Here is a 23,970-nt window from a genome sequence, read left to right on the forward strand (position 1 = left end):
GATTATGGTGGGGGGAGGTGCCCAGAATTATTATTATTATTATTACTTCAAACAATTGTTTTCTCCAGTACAAGTGGGGTTCACTGTCTATTTTATGTTGTTGTTTTTTTTGCTGGGTGGGGAGAGACTCCTCATGGCAAAGGTACTTACAGCTCAGCCCCCCCCCCTTAACCCAGCAGAGCAGCATCTTGATGAAGCTCTTCCCACTCAGCAGCTGTACCTTCAGCATCCACAAGGACCAGAGTGTTTCCCAGATCACTTAATTATCCCTGATTGGTTCCTACTGGTCAAAACACAGAAATATAGACAAAAGAGCCACTCTGTAACCAGCACAATAACCCATAAGCGTTGACGGTAAGTTGTGGCAATGAGTAACAACATTCTTCCTCCTGCCCCCTCGCCCCCTCCACACACACACCCTCAGGGCGGCTGCAAATGGGGTTTAAGGGCGGTAGATTTTAATAATGTCTTTGATGACCCGTCGGCAGATTGGGCAGCAGGCATTGAGTTGTTTCTTCAGCTTAAGACCACAGGTGTTGCAGAGGCACATGTGTCCACAGGTGTAGATCACCACGTCCACCTCATTGTCAAAGCAAACGGTGCACTCGCCATTCTTGCTGCTTGAGGGCTCCGGAGGTGGGAACACGGGAGACACTGGAGGGCTCAGAGGTGAACTTGGAGCAGTCACTGCAAGGAATGGGGAACAGAGAAACCTCAAGTCAGAACCAGGCTGCCAAGAAAAATGGGGAACGCAAAGGATTGCTTGCTTTAGACAAAAGTGCTATGAACAAACAGGTTTGGGGGGTGTTTTAAAACCAGCAGAGGTAACAGCAGAACTCGAGAAATGTGTGCATATCTACCCTTTGTGGGAAGCAAAACCTCTATCAATCCTGCTTCCACATTCATAAAAACTACAGTTTCAAGCAGTCGTCATTCAGGAGGTTTTTGAAAGACCAAGGACATGCAGTATGACTTGGATGGGGTGCTGCTGGATAGACTTTGTCTATCATGATTTGTCCCTGCTGTGGCTGTTGCAGGAACCACTTACCCATTCAATTTCGCTGCCTGGCAGTCACACCGGCTGCGGCAACTTTCCAAATGTGGTATTGCTGGGGTGGGGTACTTTCTTTAAAAGGCCATTTCTAAAGTGCGTATCAGAATATTCAGGTGAGTATTATATAGCAGCACGTATATCTTTTCACAGAAAGAAGCTGGTTTCTTTAAAAATTATTTACAGTAACTGGCACAGCAGCTCTGCATTTAATGAATGGGATTTGGGGCTGTTTGTAGCTACCCGGTGTTAATATTTGTATGTTCAGAGACTTAATAATGAATTCAATAAATAAAAGTAGTAAGAAAATGTTTTCAATCATATACTTTGTATTCTAAAGTTCCATTAATAGAATACTATAGCATGAGCTTTGAACCAGCGAAGGATGTTTTACCAGCTCTTAATATTTCTGGAGCAGAGTAGCTCATGATGATAGATTAAACAGTATTGGCTTTCATCCAGCTGTGGTTCAGTGGTTGTGAAGTCCATGTGGAGTGACATTTGTGTGAATTTTGGGTTGTTGTTGTTTAATAGAAATGATTTTGTATTGCATTTCATGTTCTATCTACCCTGGTTCTGCAAAAACCACACGTTACAGCCCTAGCATAGGACAGCTCTTCATAAACAAGGTCATTTCTTGTTACGAATATCACATGGGGATCATATGACCCCAACCAGGGGAGTCCCTTCTGGAGCGGTTCATGAAACCACTGAGGGAATAGACCAGGGCTGAGGAACCTGCAGCCCTCCTGATGACCATTTCCATCATTCTTGGCCATGGCTGATGAGAGTTGGCATCCACCAAAAATTCCCCACCCTTGAGACAGACAAACAATGGCTCTTTGGGAGCATCACCTTGTTCCCCTTCCCAAAAAACAGGCTGCCATGCAACGGTATTCCTGTTCAGGTAAAGTGGGCCATCTACTCTTACTTATCCTGCCATGGAGTTCTGGGTGTGACAGGTTTATCAAGTAGCTTTAGTTTCTCTAGGCTTCACAGAATTGTAGAGTTAGACGGGACCATGAGCATCATCTAGTCCAACCCCTTGCAGTGCTGGAATATTTTGCCCAATGTGGGGCTCAAACCCACAACCCTGAGTTTAATAGTCTCATGCTCTACCGACTGAGCCATCCCTCAGGGAAGAAGATGTAACAGACGTTTCCTACAGACGGCAACAGGTGTCAATTAGTTACTCTCAGGGTTTCCATCTGCTTGCATTAAAGTCTAACACAACCCTAATAGCAGCTTTAGGAAATCTGGACGCTCCTCTCTCACAGGAAGTTTGGCACACGCTGTGCCAATTGCGACATGCCTTGTTCAGGTAAAGCAAGACTCAACTTGTAAGGTCTGGCTTGTATCTTTTGGGCAGGGTGAAATGTGTGTATTCAAACAACAAGAGTGCAGAAGGCACAAAGCGAAAGGGTCTCTTACCTAGGGATGACTCAGAAGCGGAAGAGGACCTGTTCACACTGAAAGCCATATCTGAGTCACTGTCATATTGGGAGCCTCCAGGGGATCCTGAGGGGGAGACTGTCACAGGGCTGGACTGCACAGTGCCTGGAAATAAAAAAATAACAGGTTTCGTCAACTTCAGGGGTGGGGCAGGAATCTCTCAGGCATGCAGTGCTGAACAGAGTCTACCCTGGGGACAGCACCATCCATTTCATCTCCACAACAGTCTTACTGTGTAATTGGGAACTTGGTATTTTGTAATACTTATTAGCAGGTTGATTTGTTTAAAGAAAATGAGCTCCCTCTGGTTCCAAGCTTGCCTTAACTGCCTCGTTAAAGCTCACTCTAATCCCACCCAATTCAGACAGGGGCAAAAATCTGACTGGCAAGATCCAACCAGGAGGTTGAAGACCAGTGGTGGAGAATGTCTAGATTAGAACATGGGCCCATGAGGCTTTTTTGACCAAGCCACACCCACCTGCCCCTATACCTGACATCATACATGTGGGGTATGTGGTTTGGCCCAAAGCAGGGTTTGCAGGCATCACCAATCAGAAGAAAAGGAAAAGAGGGTCCTGTGAATTCCACTTTCAAAGGACCTTGCAAATATTTGGTTTTGCCCATCTCCCCAAATATAAGATCATGCTTCAGCAATGCCAATGCATGGCACAGCTGGTGGCAACAGGGGTTCAGTTGGCCTATAAAATGCCATGGAGAGAGGCAACAGCCCACTGAAGCCAGGGAGAATGTAATGCCTCTCCAAAGCTGTAAAGAAATCTCCATGTTACACTACACTATACCCGTATTTTTGAGCTGCACTTACCTAATATTTTGAGTTGATTGATTACACCATGGATCGTGAAAAATACCCACAGTGACTGCGAGGTATCAACGCACATCAGCATCCCACGGTTGATCCCGTTTATTCCATGGTGCACTTCTCCATTTGGCAAGACCACAAAGCTGAGGATGTCCCCATTGTTGAGGACTGGGAAACCTCGGCAAACCACCCAGTATTCCTTGCGATCCAGAAGGAAGTCTGGATCCGCTGGGAGCTCATTTGTTCGTAAAGTACCCGGATCACAAGAAGTGATGCCAAACGTGAGGGCTCCATAGTACGGCAGCCCCAGATGTCCAACTTCCACAAAGAGGCTTTCGCCAATGTGCAAAGGCCGGTCGGAAAACACCAAAGTCCTATTGCTCTCTTGCCAGTTGGTGCAGGCAGACATCCGGTCCTGAGAAAAGTTAATGTCGGGCCCACGAGTAGGGTGGAAACGCAGATCTGTATCGAGAAAGGCAGGCACCACTTGGGCAAGCTGCCGCCTGCTTGGACAGCAAGGGATGGTGTGATTATCTGTCGGCAGCACAGGCATACGACTCAAGTTCAGATTAGCAATTTTGGCCACCACCTGGTTGTTCTCCAGTTCGTTGTTGTTGAAGTTGGCTGAGTCGTGGCTGCTCTGTGGAAGGCAAGTGCTGAGTCGTGCGTTGCTGAGACGGGTGGAGGTCATCGTCTCGGCAAACATGCTGTCTGTGAGGCAATGACAAGGAAAAGCTGTATTAGCCTACCCTGGCTTGATCGTTGCTTTTTGGCCACTCCTTCATCATACTTAAAACATCAAATATGATACTTTCCTAGTCCAACTGTGTTTCCAATTAAAGTGGGCAGAAGGACATAAAGAAAGAAAAATCTATCTGGAAACACAGAATTTTCAAGGCAGTTAAGAATTCTTCCATCAAACAAAGCTCCACCTATATTTGCTATTCTACGGGAGCGCTGTCCAAAGGAACACCATACTGCAAGCTGGTTGCCCAATGCAGGGGCCTCTATTCCTTGCAGACTTGTATTTGATGCTCACAAAAAGAGAACTGTTTCTGTTCACTGACTCACTCAATTGCAGAAAAGCACATTCTGCAAACTACACTACCTACTTGAGACGAGAATAAATATTCCTTCCTCGTCTCATATCTCTCATAGCTCCGCAGGCCCCCCCCCCCCGTCCTTGCCAATTTAATTCATGTAAGAGAGACTGGAAAGAGAATGCATTTAATCACTTTAGAGCATTAATAATAAATTGTGTGTAATGTACTTGCATGCTAAAATAGCAGTGGTGACCTTTAAAAAAATGTTTCAAAGCACACTAGACTATTTGTTACTGACAGGCTATGTGAACAAGTGACAAACTCTCTCCCATCACAACATCCCATCTCATAGCACCCAATGTAAACAAAAAACCCACAAACATTTCTAGCCCCAAAGTATAAAAACTAGAAGCGCACCACTCCATATGAACCATTCCCCTGTTATTGAGAGTTGATAATGAGAAAAAGAATGGGTGTGAGGAAAGCAAAGGGCAAGATACTTCGGCAAACCCTTGATTTAGGACATTCAGATTTCTAAAAGGAAGAATCATCATAAGATTATTTCCCCCAAAGTCTTAGATCTATAATCTGGGGGCCACTACCTGGACAGTAATTCATGCTGAAATCATGGTATGACTTGTGGATGGCATCTTAAGGCTGCAGTACTGTGCATGCTTGCTTAGGAATAAGCCACACTGAATTAAGTGGGATTTACTTCTGAGAAAACGTTCACAGGTTTACACTGTTAAACTTGATTTTAAGTTACACATAACTCTTTGCTGCATTTGCATGCATTTTGGCCTTCTTAAAAGTGGAAATGTATTGAAAATTTATCTGAAGTGCTTAAAGCTGACTATCAATGCAATATATGGAAAAATCAAACGTATAAACAGCTTTCAATTTTGATTAGCCACATAGCTTTTCTTGACAGAAGGAATCTGGGAAGGGGTGTTAAAGTAAAGCCCGTCTTCCTCCTCAGGATTCCCAAGTAGCCAGTTCAATATTTCAAAGAAGGAGTGGCTTTCTCTAATTGCTTAAGTCATAAAAGCTTCACATCTACAATGTTAAGAGTTAATAGAAGGAATTTGTACACAGTGCATCCTTCTGCTTTGTAAAGCATCTACAGTTCTATATTTGGGACACTCTCTGTTCCCGTCTTCCAGCCACTCCCCAATTACTGACACTACAAAAGTGATCCAACTTGGCCCTCACTTTCTCTTACATTTCTACCTGTAAAATGGTAATAATAGTGATCTATTTCACATGGATGCTCCGAAGGGAAAGAGGCAGCCGAGCACTTTTGAAGGCTCTGACCAAAATTCAGCAAGAGTTAAGTGCTGTTATGTTCATTTATTTTAATGGGCTTTTGGCACACAGTCAAAATTAATTGACTGTGGCCAGCAAGTGCTATAGCACATTGTAAACTATAGTTCTACAGACTACAGGGGGAGAGAGAAATGGCCTGGTTTCTACCTGCTGCTTCCACTGACAAGCTAGCCATTGTATAATTTACTTCATAGGAGCTGTGCCCCTTCAACTCTACCCAGGGTCATAATGCAGGATCTAACACACCACAGACCATAGCTTTCTGACAAGGCTTAGTAGGGCACAGGCAAACTCAAGTGAAAATATAAAAACAACTTTCAGAATCATGCTAGGTCTTGGTATGGCATAAATACCCACTTATGCAAGGCACAGAATAAATTTCAATAGCCTTTTGGCAAGGCACTTAAAACTTGGTACAAGGGCAATGGTTAATAACGTACTATTCCTAGGTGTTTGGAAAGGGGGCTTAAGAATTTGGGGAGAGGTTGTGGTGGTGGTTTTCAAAATTTTAAGCGCCCCAATGTAAACCGAGCCTACTTAAGAATGATGCGGGTGGCACTGTGGGTTAAACCACAGAGCCTAGGGCTTAACAATCAGAAGGTTGGCGGTTTGAATCCCCGTGACGGGGTGAGCTCCTGTTGCTCGGTCCCTGCTCCTGCCAACTTAGCAGTTTGAAAGCACGTCAAAGTGCAAGCAGATAAATAGGTACCACTCTGGTGGGAAGGTAAACGGCATTTCCGTGTACTGCTCTGGTTCGCCAGAAGCGGCTTAGTCATGCTGGCCACATGACCCAGAAGCTGTACGCCGGCTCCCTCGGCCAATAAAGCAAGATGAGCGCCACAACCCCAGAGTCTTCTGCGACTGGACCTAATGGTCAGGGGTCCCTTTACCTTTACTTAAGAATGATTTGAACTATTTTCCATTAATGCATTCATTATGTCATTATTGCTGAAGCTATGTTATCTTTAACAATCATGTCCACAATTAAGATGACAAGAATGCCAAATCTGTCCTTTGAAGTCAACTGTAGAGCTACAAATATGTGCAGTAAGTAAACCAATACCAGAAAGGGGGGAGGGGGTTGTGACAGCTTTATTCAGATAACCCCCAAGTACACCAGAAGCATGTATTAGTGTTCATGTTCTGAGAACACTGGAGGCAGCAGATTACATCACAGGCAGCATCCAAGATCCCTAGTGCTTTGTAAACACATACTATCAGGCTTGTCTATAAGGACAAAAATAAGTCCACAATCATGGCTCATTGAGCTGTATTTCTAGGTACGCCGACTGCAGCCAAGCTATCACCTGAACTCTACAACACAAGGTGATAAATGAAGAGCGAGGAATCTCTTGCCTGGACGGAATAGATTCAAGAAGAGGAAAAATCCAGTGCTTTGGAAAAGTTTCCAAACTCTTGGAAAGAGAATTACGGCATTGCTGCCCTCGCTGGAGTCCTCTGATAAGCAGAGAAGCTGGCGTTTCTCTTGTGTCAAGGTGCTGTGCTTTCTAAAAAACCCCCGATAGGGCAGGAATGCCACATGAGAGGCTCTAAGTGGCCGTCACAGGAGATAATGGTTATAAAGCCTGAGCTGGAGAGGGAGGATGAGTCACGGAACTGCATGGTACACACAGCTGGCAGTCTGTGGAGCCAATGCAAGGGGAGGAGGCCTCATGTCATTGGCTTGGTCTCCTTGGTTGTGGGACTCACAGTTCCAAAAGTTAAAAGCTATCTCACACCAAGGGCACCAGTGCAACAAACACACCTGCAGTTTTATCAAGCGAGCTTATGTAATAGGAATAGGCTACCAATATATATACTATAAGCAGTTTCCAGCATTGGCTTTAAATTTCTGAAGTGTGGGTGTATAAATTTAGGCAACTGTAATTGGGGGGAAAATATCTGTTGCCAGCTTATCTGCCCCATGGTGCAATCCAATTTAACCACGAGGGAGCAGAATGTCCGCCTGAAGATTTCACATTTGCAAGCAGGGGCTTGCTTATTTCATTTATTTATTACATTTACATTCCACCTTTCCTCCAAGAGCTCATGGTGGCACACCTGGTTCTTTCCTTCTTCATTATTATCCTCACAGCAAGCCTGTGAGGTAGGCTTGGCAGAGAGACCATGAGCTTCCTACCTAAGTAGGGATTTGAACCCGAGTCCCAGTAACAGTGACTGGATGAAAATCAAAATGCAAGCTTAGTACAGTATCTGGGCTTTACACTTTACAACATAAGCACCACAGCCTACCTCACACAGCTTGTTCTCAGAAAAGGGAGATATGACAAAAGGGTCTATACAGAAGGAGATATTTTTTTAACAGACCATATACACCTACCTAGTATTTGCACTTCATGAGTGATTCCATAGACATCTATCAGTGCCCAGAGAGGCCCGGAGACTTTGACGCCACAGTGAAACAGAATCGGCTCTTCGTCATTAACGCTATAGAAAACTCTCCCATGGCGGTCGACCCAGAACGCCAAGATGTTGTCTCTTAGTGCAAATCTCTCTGGCAGGGCTTTAGCCCAGAAGCCTGGCCGCGTCACCAGGTCTGGGCAAGCGTATTTTGGTATGTCGTCTGCGCTCATCTGCGATGGATCGTGAGTGGTGAAGCCAAAGCGCAGGGCCCCGCTCCACCCGTGGTGCACAGACACCAGCTTGAGACGCACTTTCTCGTAGAGGTGGATGGGCCGGTTGGTGAAAGTGACGCCGTTGCAGAAACTGTTCCTCCGAGTGGCTTTGCGGGAATGGGCATCCAGGCGTATGTTTTTTCCTTTGGCCTGGAAATGGAATCGCGGAGGTTCAGTAATGGTGAGGACAGACCGCCTCTCATGGCTACTGTTGGGCAGTGTGTAATAAGGCCTGTGGGATACAGAGCGAGCCTGTTGACTGGTGTCTGCAAATAATAATAAAAAAAACAGGAAGAAGAGGCATTGTTAGGAATTTGCTAATTTAGGTTGCAATGCTAAGAAAACTGCTTCCCCGCCCCAGCTCCTGATATGTGCAGATTCTAGGCTAGATTTCAGATACAAACACACTCCTTATTTGGACAAAGTTCCTCTGCTCCCTGTTCTTGTAATCCTAATAAGAATGACGTTTTTCCAGTGGAGAAAAATTCTGTCTCTCAGCCAGTGTTCAGCTGGAATCAGTTTTTAAATGAGTACATTGCTAGACACAACTGACACCTCAACAGAAACACAAACAAAAAATATCTTAGTGCACTAGGTCAGTGTTTTTCAACCTTTTTTGGGCAAAGGCACACTTGTTTCATGAAAAAAATCACGAGGCACACCACCATTAGAAAATGTTAAAAAATTTAACTCTGTGCCTATATTGACTATATATAAAGTAATTCTCTTGAATAGGAATCAAATAAACAAATTTTTCCCACGGCACACCAGGCAACATCTCGCGGCACACTAGTGTGCCGCGGAACAGTGGTTGAAAAACACTGCACTAGGTTGAGGTGGGGAGATCCAAACTGCAATAATCACACTACTACTGTTTGGGGCCGAAAGAGGAACTGACTAGACAATTTCATTGCTGATATAATCAGATTTGCTCAACAACTGCTTCTACAATCTAAAACATGGGTAGGCAAACTAAGGTCCGGGGGCCGGATCCAGCCCAATCGCCTTCTAAATCCGGCCCGCAGGCCGTCTGTGAATCAGCGTGTTTTTACATGAATAGCATGTGTCCTTTTATTTAAAATGCATCTCTGGGATATTTGTGGGGCATAGGAATTCATTCATTATTTCCCCCCAAAAAATAAAGTCTGCCCCCCCACAAGGTCTGAGGGACAATGGGCTGGCCCCCTGCTGAAAAAGTTTGCTGACCCTGATCTATAACTTTGGACAATTGTTAAGTAGGCATCCCAGAAGACAGAGAAAGTCTGGAGCCCTGCACCCCAGGCAGCCTATGTGTGCTACCTGAGAGCAGAGAGGAAGATTGACATAAAGAGAAGCTGCTGATATGTGGTAATATTACTTGCTGCCACCCTTCTGCCTCTTCTTGGTCCCCAATACATGTCCTGTTGGAAGTGACTTGAAGCAACAGTGCCCTCCTCTACCCATGAACTCAGAAGCAGACAGGTAGATTGTATGTTTGGAACCATGACAGCATATCAACAAAAGGAGGTGGCAGATTTATCTTAGTGGCACTGAACTATCTTTCGCCTGCTTAGTATCCACAACATGCTTTGCGGCTCTAAGAACTAGATTTCAATTGTATGTTGCTTCAAATGTTAGCTGCTGGTGGCTTAAATTCTGAAAATCCATTTTGGGCATCATGATTTCTAGCCTTGTGTTTTAGCATAAACAGCATGCATTTTCCCTTATCCAATCTTTATATGTACACACTGAACTACAAGATAAAATAGGGCCACCAGAAACCCCCAAAGCTAAATGAAGCAGCCCTAGGGTGGGGGAAATTGGCTCCTAATGAAACTGTTTTTCTAAGTCTGTCCTATGACTTCCCCTTATGGCAGGAACAGTGTCATGGCAAATATTCAGTAATCATTTCCCTTATTTTTAATGAACGACGCACCCACAAAATACCTCAGTGAGACAAGATTAAAGCTTCCACCCTAATAAACCCCAAACACAAATGTCAAAACAGTTTTATTGTAATTACAAGTAGCCACATGCTGAAATATTAACATAGCTGGAAAACCAAACTACACTAAGGTCCTGCTTGACACTTTATACTTGAGAGGAATAGGGATTTGTTTAAATATATTTTAAAATACCTTCACGGCGGGAGCTTCAGTACTTTTGAATTGATATTGTGCAAGTGACAATTGTTTCAAATAATGGCAACACCTCTCCTTAAAAACAAACAACACATTCCTAACATTGGTGACTTACTTCTTTTACTTAACAGTAATTAAAATGCATACCAAAAAGCATTAGCTGACCTCAGCAGCCACACACTAAACAGCCCAGAAAAACTCTACTTCAAAATTGATTCCTGCCTATTCTCTCCCATTATTTTCCTCCCAACAACCAGACAGGCTCTTTTGATTGTGTAAAAGTCCATTCGGAAAAGCCCAGTCAGGTGTTGCACTCCTAAGCCACATTCACACCATACATTTAAAGCACTGTGATACCGCTTTAAACAGTCATGGCTTCCTCCAAATAATCCTGGGAATTCACAGGGCTGCCATTTTCCCTCTTCACATGGAACTCTAGGAATTGTTGCTCTCTATGGGTAAGAGGGGTCTCCTAACAAACTACAGCTCCCAGAATTCTTGGGAAGCCAAGGCTGTTTGAAGTGTATCATAGTGCTTTAAATGTGTGATAGGAATGCAGCCTAATAGTTGCAGATTCTGAAAGCATTTCATGGGGTCTCTCAGTCTCTACAGACATTTCTATGGAAGGAGCTCAAGAATGCAATCCAACCCATTCCGGCCTGCAAACACATCCCACTGTGTTAAGTGGTGTTTACGTACAAGTAAACATGCACAGGACAGGGCAGCATGTCAGTTTTGGTGAGATGGATCTGTTTTACCTCCCCCTTAGGACTGCCTGACCAGAAAAAAAACAGACTGCCCTGCTTTTTATCTGCAGAAATCAGTAGACGGGAGGTTTTTATAGTATGGAGCTAAGCATTCTCACCTCCCAATGTATGCAGTACAAGCTTGCAAAAGGTTTAGAAAACGTGCCAGTATAATAATGATGATAAAGGAACAAAGCTGGCAACAATACCTCTTGAATGATATCTTTAGCAGGCCAAATCCTTAGCAGCAGCAGTGCCTCTCAGGAGGTTATACAAGCCTGTTTGTAATGTAAACATCCTGCCAAAGGATGGCAGATAGGTTTTAAGAAAAAATTTCCAAAAGGAGAGAACCAAGATGACTAGCAAATGTAAATAAATAACTGGGAGAGAAGCACTTGCACTTCCCAAGTGAACAACATGGGCCATGAACCACTCTCTGGTGCAAGAGACTCAGCTGGCAGAACTGAGAGACTAGCAACTTGCTGAAGGTGAAAATATAGTGTTTCTGGCCAGAGCGTCCTGGGAGCACCACTTCTGTTACAGTAACACCTAAGTACGTGGCAGCCATGAAGAGGTGGGAAACATATGCCATTTCAGGAGTTGGATGGAACTAGCACATGCAAACAAGTTTATCTTTATATGAGAACTAGAAACAGAAACTGAATTCTTAAGATATTTCTTTTCATTACACTTATCTTAAGAATGGAGAGATACAGGAAAGAATGGAGAGGCACATAATAGCAGTACACATAATGAATAGCGAGTTACAGATAGGCCCAACGGGGTAAACGTTCTCAGGCATTCAGGGCAGCGTTGTTTACACCAATAGCGGAAGCTTTATCGCCAACTTCAATAAGAGCGTGATAAGGCCAGAGAACAAAATCAAAGACCGCCAGGCACAAATGCATTAAGGCCTGTGACACATACACTTTTGTGATTAAGCTGCAAACTGCTCCCACTTATCACTATTGGCCTATACAATGCACTTTACAACTTGCCTTGTGAACGGGAAAACTCACCATCTAATATTCAGTACAATAGCGCAGTTTCTGCACAATCTGATCTAGATATATTGGCACTGACTGCCAAGAAAACCATTCTTAGTATCTGCTTATTGAGTTTTTAATGGGTGTCCCTTCCTCTAAAATAGTCATTGTTTCATTCTTCTTAGTTGACTAAGTATATGCTCAACTGCCTTGTCCAGGAATGGCTGCCATAGGGAGTGGTGGAGAGAGGAATATTTCAATAAATACAGCAAGCCCGCAACGTATGCGCATTTAAGGCCTGTGACACATACACTTTTGTGATTAAGCTGCAAACTGCTCCCACTTATCACTATTGGCCTATACAATGCACTTTACAACTTGCCTTGTGAACGGGAAAACTCACCATCTAATATTCAGTACAATAGCGCAGTTTCTGCACAATCTGATCTAGATATATTGGCACTGACTGCCAAGAAAACCATTCTTAGTATCTGCTTATTGAGTTTTTAATGGGTGTCCCTTCCTCTAAAATAGTCATTGTTTCATTCTTCTTAGTTGACTAAGTATATGCTCAACTGCCTTGTCCAGGAATGGCTGCCATAGGGAGTGGTGGAGAGAGGAATATTTCAATAAATACAGCAAGCCCGCAACGTATGCGCATTTAACTTTTGCACATTCAGCTTTATGTGCGGGCAAAATAAATAAAAATTAAAAGGGTGGAGAAATGGTGTGAGGTTCTGGGAGAAACAACTTTGGCAATCCCACTTACCACTGAGCTCAGTGGATTTTGACTATGCATAATTTGGCTTTAGGCACAATCCGCCGGAACATAACCCCCACATAAGCTGCCTGCTTATTGTTACATCCTGTTGTACAGCAACAAACTGTTTCACTATCTTCAAACACATTCTTCAGCACACCTTCACATAGTTCATGATCTTAAGGTATAAAAAATGTGTGTGTATACACACGCACACACCCCTACATTTTGTATAATCCCTATCCCATTCCTTGAATGTACAAGCAGAGAAGAATATCAAGCCAAGGAATTAGATAGGTAGGTAGGTAGGTAGGCAGACAGATGATAGGAATTTTTTTATGCATTGGATAAATCCAGAGAATTTTAAGAGGCTGATGAGTAATGTCAAAAGATGGAAAAGCAGTTGTATAGCCAAAATGCTACCATCATTCCAAGCTGATGAACAGGAAGTTTAGGCCAGGAGTTATTTAAAAAACAAAACAAACAGGAAAGCATGTTGCAATTATACAATAGGGAATTATCCTGAAGGAAATGAATGGGTCATGTTATCCTTTACTAGCACGGACACCTGTCAGTTACCCTTTTAAAACGTACAGCACTTTTTCTTTAGCAGGACTGGGACAACAAAAGAGCACTGTAAATATAGTTGCCCCATAGCAAGCATAATTTTTTACAAGATATTTTGCATGCGTAAAACCAGCATCTTCCACAAGAGATGCAGAGCAAAGAGTGGCAAAAAGCATTTTCCATGCACCAGACATCAACCTAGACTGACAACACATTCTCATCCCAGTGGGTGCCTCATTCTCTACCATTCTGAAGTCCACGGCAAAGGATAGCTTCAACTGGTACATAAGTAATCATATCCTATTTCCAGATACTTCTGATCATGAAAGTGTTTTGGATAGTGTATGGGGAAATATCTATAACATTTCAATAACAAGCCTTGTCAGTCTGTGTGGTGGACCAATGGCGTACATGTACACCCCAAAATGACAGTGGTAAAATATTGTCATAAATTGCCATATGATAAGTGAGCATGTTATTGGCTGTAACAACCTCAAATATTTTACGTTGATTGGTCAATCTGTGGTGCGGCTGATAGAAATAGAATATGTGAAGAAGCAGCTCATAGGAAATAAAAGGAGAATATGGACTATTCAAAATGGAGTATGAGATTATCTCAGTTCACATAATCTCACCATCCTGAGGTTGGAGAAAGTGGTGGCAGTGGTAGCTGTACTGGTAACCAGCAACATATCTGTTGCAGTGATTATATTTTTAGCTTTTTTCAGAAGACTAGTTTGCAAACAATCCAAATCATTCCCCACTCCATACTTCAGCCCCTCACCCAGTTTAAATCACACTTATTTATATATCTTTTAATTTAATTTAGTGATTTAATCCAGATGCATGAGGATTTGGAAAAGCCTGACTGTATGGAATTGGGGCCCACAGTGTATCCCACACTGCTGGTTTTAGAAAAGCTCTTAGCTGCCAATCTCATGGTGATTTCAGTTGATTTAAAAAACAAACACACACTATAATACATCCTTAAATCATGGGTTTGGTATTCTTTTCAACATGCATTTTTAAATATATATATAAAAAACCAGTTATTTCCGGTATTGTTTGGCTTTGTGAATGGAAGGACACACAAACCCTTTTCTTTAATGTACATTGTACTAACCTCACTGAAGCTTTTAAAATTCCATTTTAGAACAAAACTCTTATTGTGAACAATACTTAAACCAACCAAGATTCCCCAAGACACACACAAACACACTACAGTTTGCATCATCTTGTACAAAGCATTATATATTCTGTGTCTTTCTTCTCAGCCACACATATCAGCATTACAATCACACAATGTTCATCTCCTGAACACTCAGGCAGCTTAAATTATTTGGTGTCTCTGGAGGGTAATGGCAATGATCCAAACTGGAGGAAATGCTGAAATTAAAAGACATGTTTATACAGGACACACTTCTCCTAAAACGTGCATTGGAAGAACGAAAGACTACTTGGCTTCAATGACTCATATGGCTGAAAAGGCCAGAAGATAACCTAGCCCAGTGACCTACATCAAGGCACAGTACTGTTACCTAACAACTCATCTTGAATTGACCTACATAATGCAGACTATAACATCTCACAAGCAGAGGGCAGCAGAGGGGAGAACCACTCAAAATACCCACAGAACAGATACTGGTAGTACCGGACAATAAAAGAACCACACACTACAGGAAAATGTGGTGGTGGTGGTTTTCAGTACCACTATCTAAGACAAACAGACTTTTAATCTAGGAGAAAACTTCCCAAATTCAAATAAGACATTATGTGAGGCCTAAGCCAAGAAGCAAACCATCCACAGACTCTCCCCAAAAGTCATTTTCAACAGGGCCACTACATCCAACCTCTTTCAAGATGTGGGAGGACTTAGTACCTCCAAAGAAATGGGGGGGGGAACCCAACTATGTTGAATGTAGAAAATATTTTTTTCTCACCACAATGAGTCCACAAGAATAGAGGCACTAGATTAAACAATCTTAAAACATAATTAAATAAACAAACTGTGGTGGGGGTTTTTACATTACAGCCACGGCAATACTTCCCCTAAGCCAACAGAGCCATAACCTAAATCCTAATCATCTAATGGCCACTTAAAGCCCTGAGGCAGGCCACCTGGTTTCATTTGCACAGATGGAAAGCAGGAGCAATTGTACTAAAATCTCTAAAGGACATGAGACAAGTACACCAGAGAGCCATAGCAACAAGTCTCAGAGCTTGCTCTCACAAATCAATTATTGCTTAATGCTTTTTCATTCAACTTTGTCCTCTCCTGGACATTTAAAAACTGTGTTTCAAGAGGAAACCCATCATAGCTGTCAACCTTTCCCTTTTTTTGAAGGAAATTCCCTTATTATAGGGGAACAGCAGGGAGGGTTGACAGCTATGAAACCCATAGTCCCTTTGTGAATATGCTGTGAAGGTTTTAATAAAGTCAGAATATATGAGATAAGTTTTAATGAGTAAGGTTATCATTACAGAGCCATTCTGAAAAACAGTGTTTTCAACAGTATCTCCTGCAATGGTCCCCTCTTCCCCGTGACACAAACATAACCACATTAGTATTTTGTCCCATGCACAATGCACCTCCATGAACGTTTGAAGTGCAGGTGTGAGTTTTTTGCCAATCTAAACAAGAAGAATTGAGAACTGAAGGCTCTCACTTTGGTAGCAAGCAACTGCTATAGTTTAAACTCTAGAAATGCAAACCTGTGAAGATAAGCCCTTAATGATTTAGTATCAGAAACACAGAAACATAAAACAAAAACAAACAAAAACCCTCTTAACATTGGAAACAGTGTTTGGGCAAACAGTTTATGTGTAGATAAGCACTACTTAAGATGTGTTACAAAGCTGCTCCTAATTGTTCATTTTTGTCCCACAACAAAGATGCAACTGTGGAAAAAGGCAATGTAGCAGAATTCCAGACACAGAAAATGCTATGCTATGATTATTCAGGGCAAAATAAGTTAGTAGCTCACAGCTTGGAGCAGAACATCCCTTGCCTCTGAAAGCACAGCCCTTTTATAGGATGAACCCCAAGATACCTGATGACGAATCAGAATTTGTCCCAACCTCTAGCTCTGGGTTACTGGAATCTAGCAGACATCAAAACAATGGAGGACTAAAGATAAAGGGGAACGAATGATGTTCAAGGCATTTAAAATGGGCCTAAAGGGAATGATACATTATTGCAAGAAAAATGTTTATTCCTCCTATTGTGTTCAGGGAGATGTTTTAGATGCTGCACTTCAGCCCTGTCTAGTCACAATACATCAGTAGGTGTACATGTCCCAGTTGTGAAGACACAAAGGAAAGGAAGAGATCTTGATATTGGATGCATTACAAAAGCTTCAGCTTTCACACTTTTAAAAGGCCAGTTTTTAGCCCACAGCTATGAAGACAGACTTCCATGTGTGGAGCTTGTATGCTCTAAATATTCAGAGGGAATGAACACACAAACTTAGCTGAAACTTTTTCTAAGGTGGAATAATAGTTCCTTAAATCATCCAAATTTAAAAATGTCATTAAAAATGCAGAACAACAAAAAATATGTTTTACTTACTTAATTCTTATCTGGGAAACAAGGGATAGAACCTGTCATTATTTTATGTACACTCAACTGTGTGGATGTTACCGAAACGGGGGTGGGGGGGTGGGAGAGAGAGAGAGAGAGACCTTTCAATGAATGCATCCTATAACTAACATTTTATTTTGAGATCCTATTGTTCAAATGATGTGAATTCATTGTGAGAGCTGGGTGGTGGCTGAATTTTTGACCGACCTCCTCCCTATCCAGAAAGCTCTAAAACACTTCAAAAGGACTTTTGAATGGGAAATAGACTAGGCAGTGTTAGAACAGCCACAGATTCAAATGCAAGCATTTCCTCTTCGTGTGTGCTGCTACTTGTAAAAGAGAGAGACTTCAACTGTCCATTATAGCAAACAGGGAGCAGTTTTGTTTTGGCATTTTGAACCCTGATCTATACAGTATTGCAATATGTGAAATGTATGGTTTAGTTGTTTTGAGGGGGCAAGGGATGTCTTCAATCAGACAAGCCACTGTATTTTTCTCATGACCAGCTGTCTGGAAGGAACCCTAGAAGAAAAAGCAGAGTTTCATTACCAAATGAGTATGAACTCCATTCCCAGAGAAAGTGAATTCCGTAGAATCTAGGCCAAGGAACGAAGTGGGCCACGTGTGTGAGGGGGGGGGGGGTAGGAAATGAAACTTTACAAACAGCATTAAGTTCACAGAAACTGCACCAAAATTCCTATTACACACAATTTTCCTGCTATTTCCATCCTACAACATCCTACAACAACTTGAAAAACATATAATTCGGACTAATATTGTTACTAAATCGTTATCAATCTGGCATGGAAATACAAAGGAGCCCATTTCATTCTCGTAGATTCATCTCACAGCTACTTTAGAATAGCTGAAACAGTAAACTGTGTTGTTTCCAGAGCAAATTTCATGACTTTAGCTTGTGACTTGATCCCCACCCCCACCCTGAAAAGCAACTTAATCATCTATCCCATGACATATCCTAGTGCAATGGACCTTTGAGCAGGGCAGTTTCTCTAAAAATAAAATGACTACATTCTCTGAAATGCGAGAGCTTGTACAAAGCCAGAGTTCAGCCACATCATTAAAAAGCTTCGCACAATAGAACTGTTACCTTGAAAGGGAAAATAACCGCAAGGCCATGTCATCCTGGTTAACTGAGCATCCTTTAGCCACGATAGTGTCACAAGGCAAACCACAAAAAAGAATGAAAAGCCGATTCATTGAGCTAGTCTCAAAGGCCCCTCATGTTTGCTAACAAAATTTCATAATGAGGCAAGCCTTCTTTCAACAATGAGTGATAAAAATCCTCACTGAATTAGAGCCAATGATAGAGATAAAATATTCCATGATCATTTCTGCTCCCCACCCACCTCAGATTATTTATAATAAAATTAGTATTTTCAGTTGTCTAAAATACAGCCTTGGCAGTGTCCATTCTCGAGGGCTTACATAGGGCTGTTTCAGGCATAATGCTATACCATAGTTTACTGCTACATGAAAAAGCAAAAGCAAGACTTAACCTTGGATATTTCTCCCTTCCTTCTGCTCCTCTGGTGCAGCTGCAATGAGATTTCATAATTTTTGTTTTAAATTTAAATAGAATAATTTCTGTTTTTAACCATGAATTACAAGACTACAAGTTCCATCAGTCTGTGACATAATTCTTGATAAGTGACGGTAACAATTCCTCCCTGCCCATGCCCACATCAGAGACAAAGAATGTGGAGGTGAGATGCAGCTCTAAGACATGGGTCACCAACACAGCATACATGAGCACCAGGGGGTTCCTTTCTGCACCAGATTTATCAAAATAATGAATTCAAGGGCTCAGTCGCCAGCTCTGCCTTGTACTCAGTTACCTGGGCAAGTTACTTGTCCTTCATCATTAGCCATGATCCCACAAGCAGCTGTTTTGTGGTGGTGCCTACAAGAGGTTTTGTGCTGCTTTCCCCCACAAATTATTGGATGTGCACATGAATTCAAAAAAGTTGTCCCCCCCTGCTCTACAAAGCTTTTGGAGTCTATCAAACAAAGCTGACACTGCAATAGAGAATAGCTCTAACTAACTTCTGATGAACAGAATATTAGAAGCACAGAGGCTGGTCCATCTGCCACTCACTTAAGCAAGTAATACTTTTCTATAAATAATTTCAATTAAAAAAAACCTGTTTGTCCTTCAGCATTTGTTGGTTCCTATTGTTTCCTCACTTCTCTTCCCAGCTCTCTCACTTCCACTGCACAAACTACCCCAAACTAACAAGTAAAGTGTAGCTAGCAATAGTGATTATGACATTCCTTAAGCGACTATCGGTTGGTGTTTGGTTTTAGATTACTTTCAATGGCCGTCAAAGCTAGTCAGTCACAAAATAATATTGTAACGGCACATTATAGCTATCAGCAATGCAGTTAACAGGAGAGTTTATAGTATACAGCTTTCTAGCCTGTGCTTCATTTTTCCTCAGCAATATGTACTACGATTCAAGTTCTCTTGGGAGGTAGCTCTTTAATTTAACTGAAGGTTTTGATTCTCTCATCTGCAAGTTAAACAGCATTTAAACCAGAACTGCTGACAAGTATTTCCTGTACAGCTATAAGAAGGTCTTTTGCAATGAGTCAGGCCAATTTCCATCTCAGCCTCCTATGGCTTGCAGCAGCTCGCCAGAGAATCTTAAGATGGCTTTGGGAACAACGTAAGATGGATGGAAGAAGGGGCCGTGCACCCTCAACTGACATTTTGTGTAACATCCAAACAATTTGTGAGCATCACATAACACTGGTTATGTTTAGGTTCTGGATTTTTTTAAATGAATCTTTTTAAGGTGTCAGGTGTTTTGCTTTGTTTTTGTCTGTGAAAAAAGAGAGCATCAAGACGCCTCCATCTTTAATACCATGTTTTTAGAATCTAGTAGGTGAGAGTTAAAAGATGGACAGAGAAGGCATAGTGCAGGGGTCAGCAAACTTTTTCAGCAGGGGGGCGGTCCACTATTCCTCAGACCTTGTGGGGGGCCGGACTATCTATCTATCTATCTATTTGGGGGATGAACGAATTTCTATGCACCACAAATAACCCAGAGATGCATTTTAAATAAAAGCACACATTCTACCCATGTAAAAACACCAGGCAGGCCCCACAAATAACCCAGAGATGCATTTTAAATAAAAGGACACATTCTACCCATGTGAAAACACACTGATTCCCGGACCATCCGCGGGCCAGATTGAGAAGGTGTTTGGGCCGGATCTGGCTCCCAGGGCTTTAGTTTGCCTACCCATGGCATAGTGTCTAAGACACGTTTAGTCTGCTAGATTTCCCTACTCCCCCCAAAAATAGGATAAAAGCTACAGCCTGATAGATAGATGGAAGCCTTGGAAGCTGTTCAGATTGCTGCAATTGATCATAGTCATTTGACACCCAAGTTCCTTTCTCCTTCTATTTACTTCAACAGTAAAGCTTTTTGAAATATTGTCCATGTGCAAGGAATCAGAAGCATGAAAATAGAGGAGGTAGCACTGGGTCACAACTTCAGCCATAGCCAAAGAAAAATGTGCTGTCACCAAGCCAGGCAATTAATCTCACTACATTTAAATCTGCCTGTCAGTTTCTAGACTATACTCATTAATATGCTCAGCAAACATGTTGAAGCACTGTGGACCACTGGAATCAACTAATGGAGGCTGGTATGACCCACAATGAATAAATTTGAAACACACAATTTTACTGACCACCCCCAATTTTAATCTGATTTTATTCCAAGGTGGGGTTTTGTCTTGGAGACTTCACAAAGTACCGTATATACTTGAGTATAAGCCTAGTTTTCCAGCACATTTTTTGTGCTGAAAAAGCTGCCCTCGGCTTATACTTGAGTGAGGCGGGCGGTGGGGGTGGCGAGAAAGAAGCCCTTTCTCTCCGCTCGTGCCGCCACCCGCTCACCCCAGTCAACCATTCCTTAAGAAGCGTACAAGAAAGGTGGTTCTTTACTCTCCCCAGGCAGCTTGTTCCATTCCTGAACTGCTTGCATAAATGCAAACTTGGCAAAGGAGGAAGAGGAAGGAGCAGCCCAAAAGGCTGCTTTCAGGCTGCTCGTTCCTCCTCCTCCTCCACAGCGGCAAAGGTGAACCGGCTTATACTCGAGTCAATAAGATTTCCCAGGTTTTTGTAGGAAAATTAGGTGCCTCGGTTTATATTCGAGTCGGCTTATACTCGGGTATATACGGTATACTATCCATTTGACATTTAGCCTGCAAGCCTATGAAGGCTGATTTGGGAGTGAGCCCCACTGAACGTGGTGGGACTTCTGAGTAAACACGCACAGGAGTGGGTTGCTAGTTTTCCATATGAGAAGTGTTCCAAAACAACAGACGCCCAGTTCATTAGCCACTGTTATGTTGTGCCTTTCCCAAGAGCCTGCCATAGTCTGAACTCAAAAGATCAAGGAAAAAATTGTATTCCGAACACTGTCAATCTTCTAAAAACTGGCTCTAGTATCAGTTTTCAGTATTCCACAACAGAAGTATCTCCAAAGATATTATATTAAGTGCTAAATATTGAAGCTGTATTGGCACCTAAAAATTATGTGTCAACGTATTGCACAACACATAATAAGAGACAGACCTCAGCTCAAATTGCTGGTGCTACATAAACCTACTGGTATCTTATCAACTTTTCCTTTCTTTTGGAATGACTAAAACTATAGGATTCCTCCCCCAGTTCTCTCTTAGCAGCTAGCATCATACCCAAGTTCTGCATTACATTTCTATTATAAAAGCTAACTAAAATTATACAGAAATACTTCCATCTAGCCTCTATTTCTCAGAATATTACCGTAAATATATTTCCAGAAGGCCATAGTAACGCTAAAACATTCTAAGGTAGATGAGCAGATAGACGTCCACTTTTGCATGTGCAGATACCAAAACAGTATAGTACATATAGTGTAATAATTAGCAATAACATTTTATGTCACTAAGCTTGCAGGAGCATCTACAGAATATCTGGTTTCAAATTAGATGCAATATCTTTCCTCCCCTGCCCCCCCCCCACCACCACCACTGAATTCACTAACAATATTGTGTAACAACATGTTTCTCTCTGTCCCATCACCCAGATGTATTGGGGTCATGGAAAGGGTGTGCTAACTATTCACATGCTGGTTGTTTTCTACGTAAGCAGGAACAAAGTGAGGGGTGGAATCGTTGTCTGTGGGAGGCAGGAAATCCATCCCATCCCCTATAGGCACAAAGGGTCACCGTGTTACACCAGAAGACTAATTGCTAAATAATTACCAAAAAAGAAAATGAAAGGCTTTAAAACAAAACAACTGCAGCTCAGCATGGGTGGCAGCTTTGTCTGACATTCAAAATGGCCATTGAACACCGTGTAGAATACGGTAGATCTGGGGAAGTCACTGCCTCTCACCCTTAGTCTCCAAACAGTTAAATGGGTTAATATTTACCATTTATACAAAGTGCTTCGTGTACTGTGATTAATGATGACAATGTTGTGTAAATGTAACAAATTCCTGCTGTTGCAGGGAATTTATTAGTTTCCTGCTTGCCATCTTCCTAATACTAACAGACCACTCCAAGCACTCTAACAAGGGTACATTTCTCAAAGTATTCAGTACTGGGAAGAAGCTGCCACGGCCATAAGGCTTTCAGGGGTTTTAGTGTTAATGTGCCTCCTTTTTGAAGAGCTGGCTCCCATAACACGTGCTGAATTGTGGCTTAGGAAACCAGTGTTGACTGTAGGAGCTCCTGAGGTTTGCTCACAGCCACTTTTGCTTCTCCCCAGTCTTTTTTCTTTCTGATGCACTGCGCTGAACTAAGTCATGATTTTGCTTAGCATGTCATCTGAACTGGAACTCATGCTTAAGGTCATGATTAGCGAGAAAAGAGCTTAATCACAAGCTCAGGGCTCATAGGCAACACAGTAAGCAAAACCTTTCTTTAACACAGCACAGGGTTGTTGTTTCTTGGTTGTTTTTTTAAAGAGTAGTAAAATAAGCTGCACACTCCTTTCCAGCAGCCCACAGTGTCGTGAAAGCCAGGTCAATAGGTCAGTTCCTCCTTGGTGGGCAATAGCTACTTCATGAAAATTCTGCAAGGACAAAGTTAAACACCACAAAGTAAATGAGATGTTAAGGCTGCAATCCTATGGACCTTTACCTCTGAACATAGTGAGAATTACTTCAGAGTAAGAATGCATATAGTTCAGACGTAAGGCATTTTGCTGCTTGAGGTCAAGGGCAAGATGAAACTCCCTCCCCCTTCTACATATGGAAGCCAACTGGACTGACAGCGGAATCACCCTAGTAATGGTATAGCAACCTCCACAACACCTGGGTTGGGGGCTAATTTGTGGTAGGATGGGCTGTGCCATGTTCTCTAAAAGGAGAATAGCCCCAACAGCTGTTGCCCAAGGCCTCACTTTGCCTAATGGCAGGGCTGGCCCTGATAGGATTGTACTACAAAATAGTGTTTATTAACCACCATTCTGCTACAGAAAAATTGGGGTGGGGGATGAGAAATCACAGGGATGTTTCAATTCACATAAGCAAGATGGTAACCCAGTTAGCAGCAGACTTAACAAGGGCCATGCATCCGGGGCTTCTGGTCTTTTCCGAGACAGCCACAAATCTCAAGAGTGAGCAATAAACTGTGGCTTCTAGGAAGCAGCTGCTTTCAACATCCCTGCCCCCCCCCCCGTATGCTGCTGGATTGCAATCTGGTGCTTCACTTTTTATTTACACACAGTTTAAACAAGGCTCTGGCATAAAGGAGAAAAATGCTTTGGAAGGAATGCATGAGTGAGAAAGGTAAATAATGAGTGACCTGCTCTTCAATTATTTTCTTTTTAACAGCTATCAGGACTGTATATAATTCAACT

The 23,970-nt window shown here is 42.4% G+C and overlaps 1 protein-coding gene across 2 annotated transcripts in view; it reads right to left on the minus strand.

The window, feature by feature from the left end:
• Positions 1-436: 436 nt before the first annotated feature.
• The window catches only part of NEURL1B (neuralized E3 ubiquitin protein ligase 1B), a 46,593-nt gene continuing 23,059 nt past the window's right edge, over positions 437-23,970 (minus strand). For both annotated transcript variants that reach the window (XM_033139946.1, XM_033139947.1), the window contains exons 2-5: positions 8,034-8,594; positions 3,327-4,034; positions 2,483-2,608; positions 437-687 (exon numbers count right to left, since the gene is read on the minus strand). In XM_033139946.1, the coding sequence (XP_032995837.1) occupies positions 443-687; positions 2,483-2,608; positions 3,327-4,034; positions 8,034-8,594 (1,640 nt within the window). In that variant the 3' untranslated portion in view covers positions 437-442. The remainder of the gene's footprint in view (positions 688-2,482; positions 2,609-3,326; positions 4,035-8,033; positions 8,595-23,970) is intronic.

The sequence above is a fragment of the Lacerta agilis genome, chromosome 2 (genome assembly GCF_009819535.1).
Source record: "Lacerta agilis isolate rLacAgi1 chromosome 2, rLacAgi1.pri, whole genome shotgun sequence".
NCBI classification, from domain to species: domain Eukaryota; kingdom Metazoa; phylum Chordata; class Lepidosauria; order Squamata; family Lacertidae; genus Lacerta; species Lacerta agilis.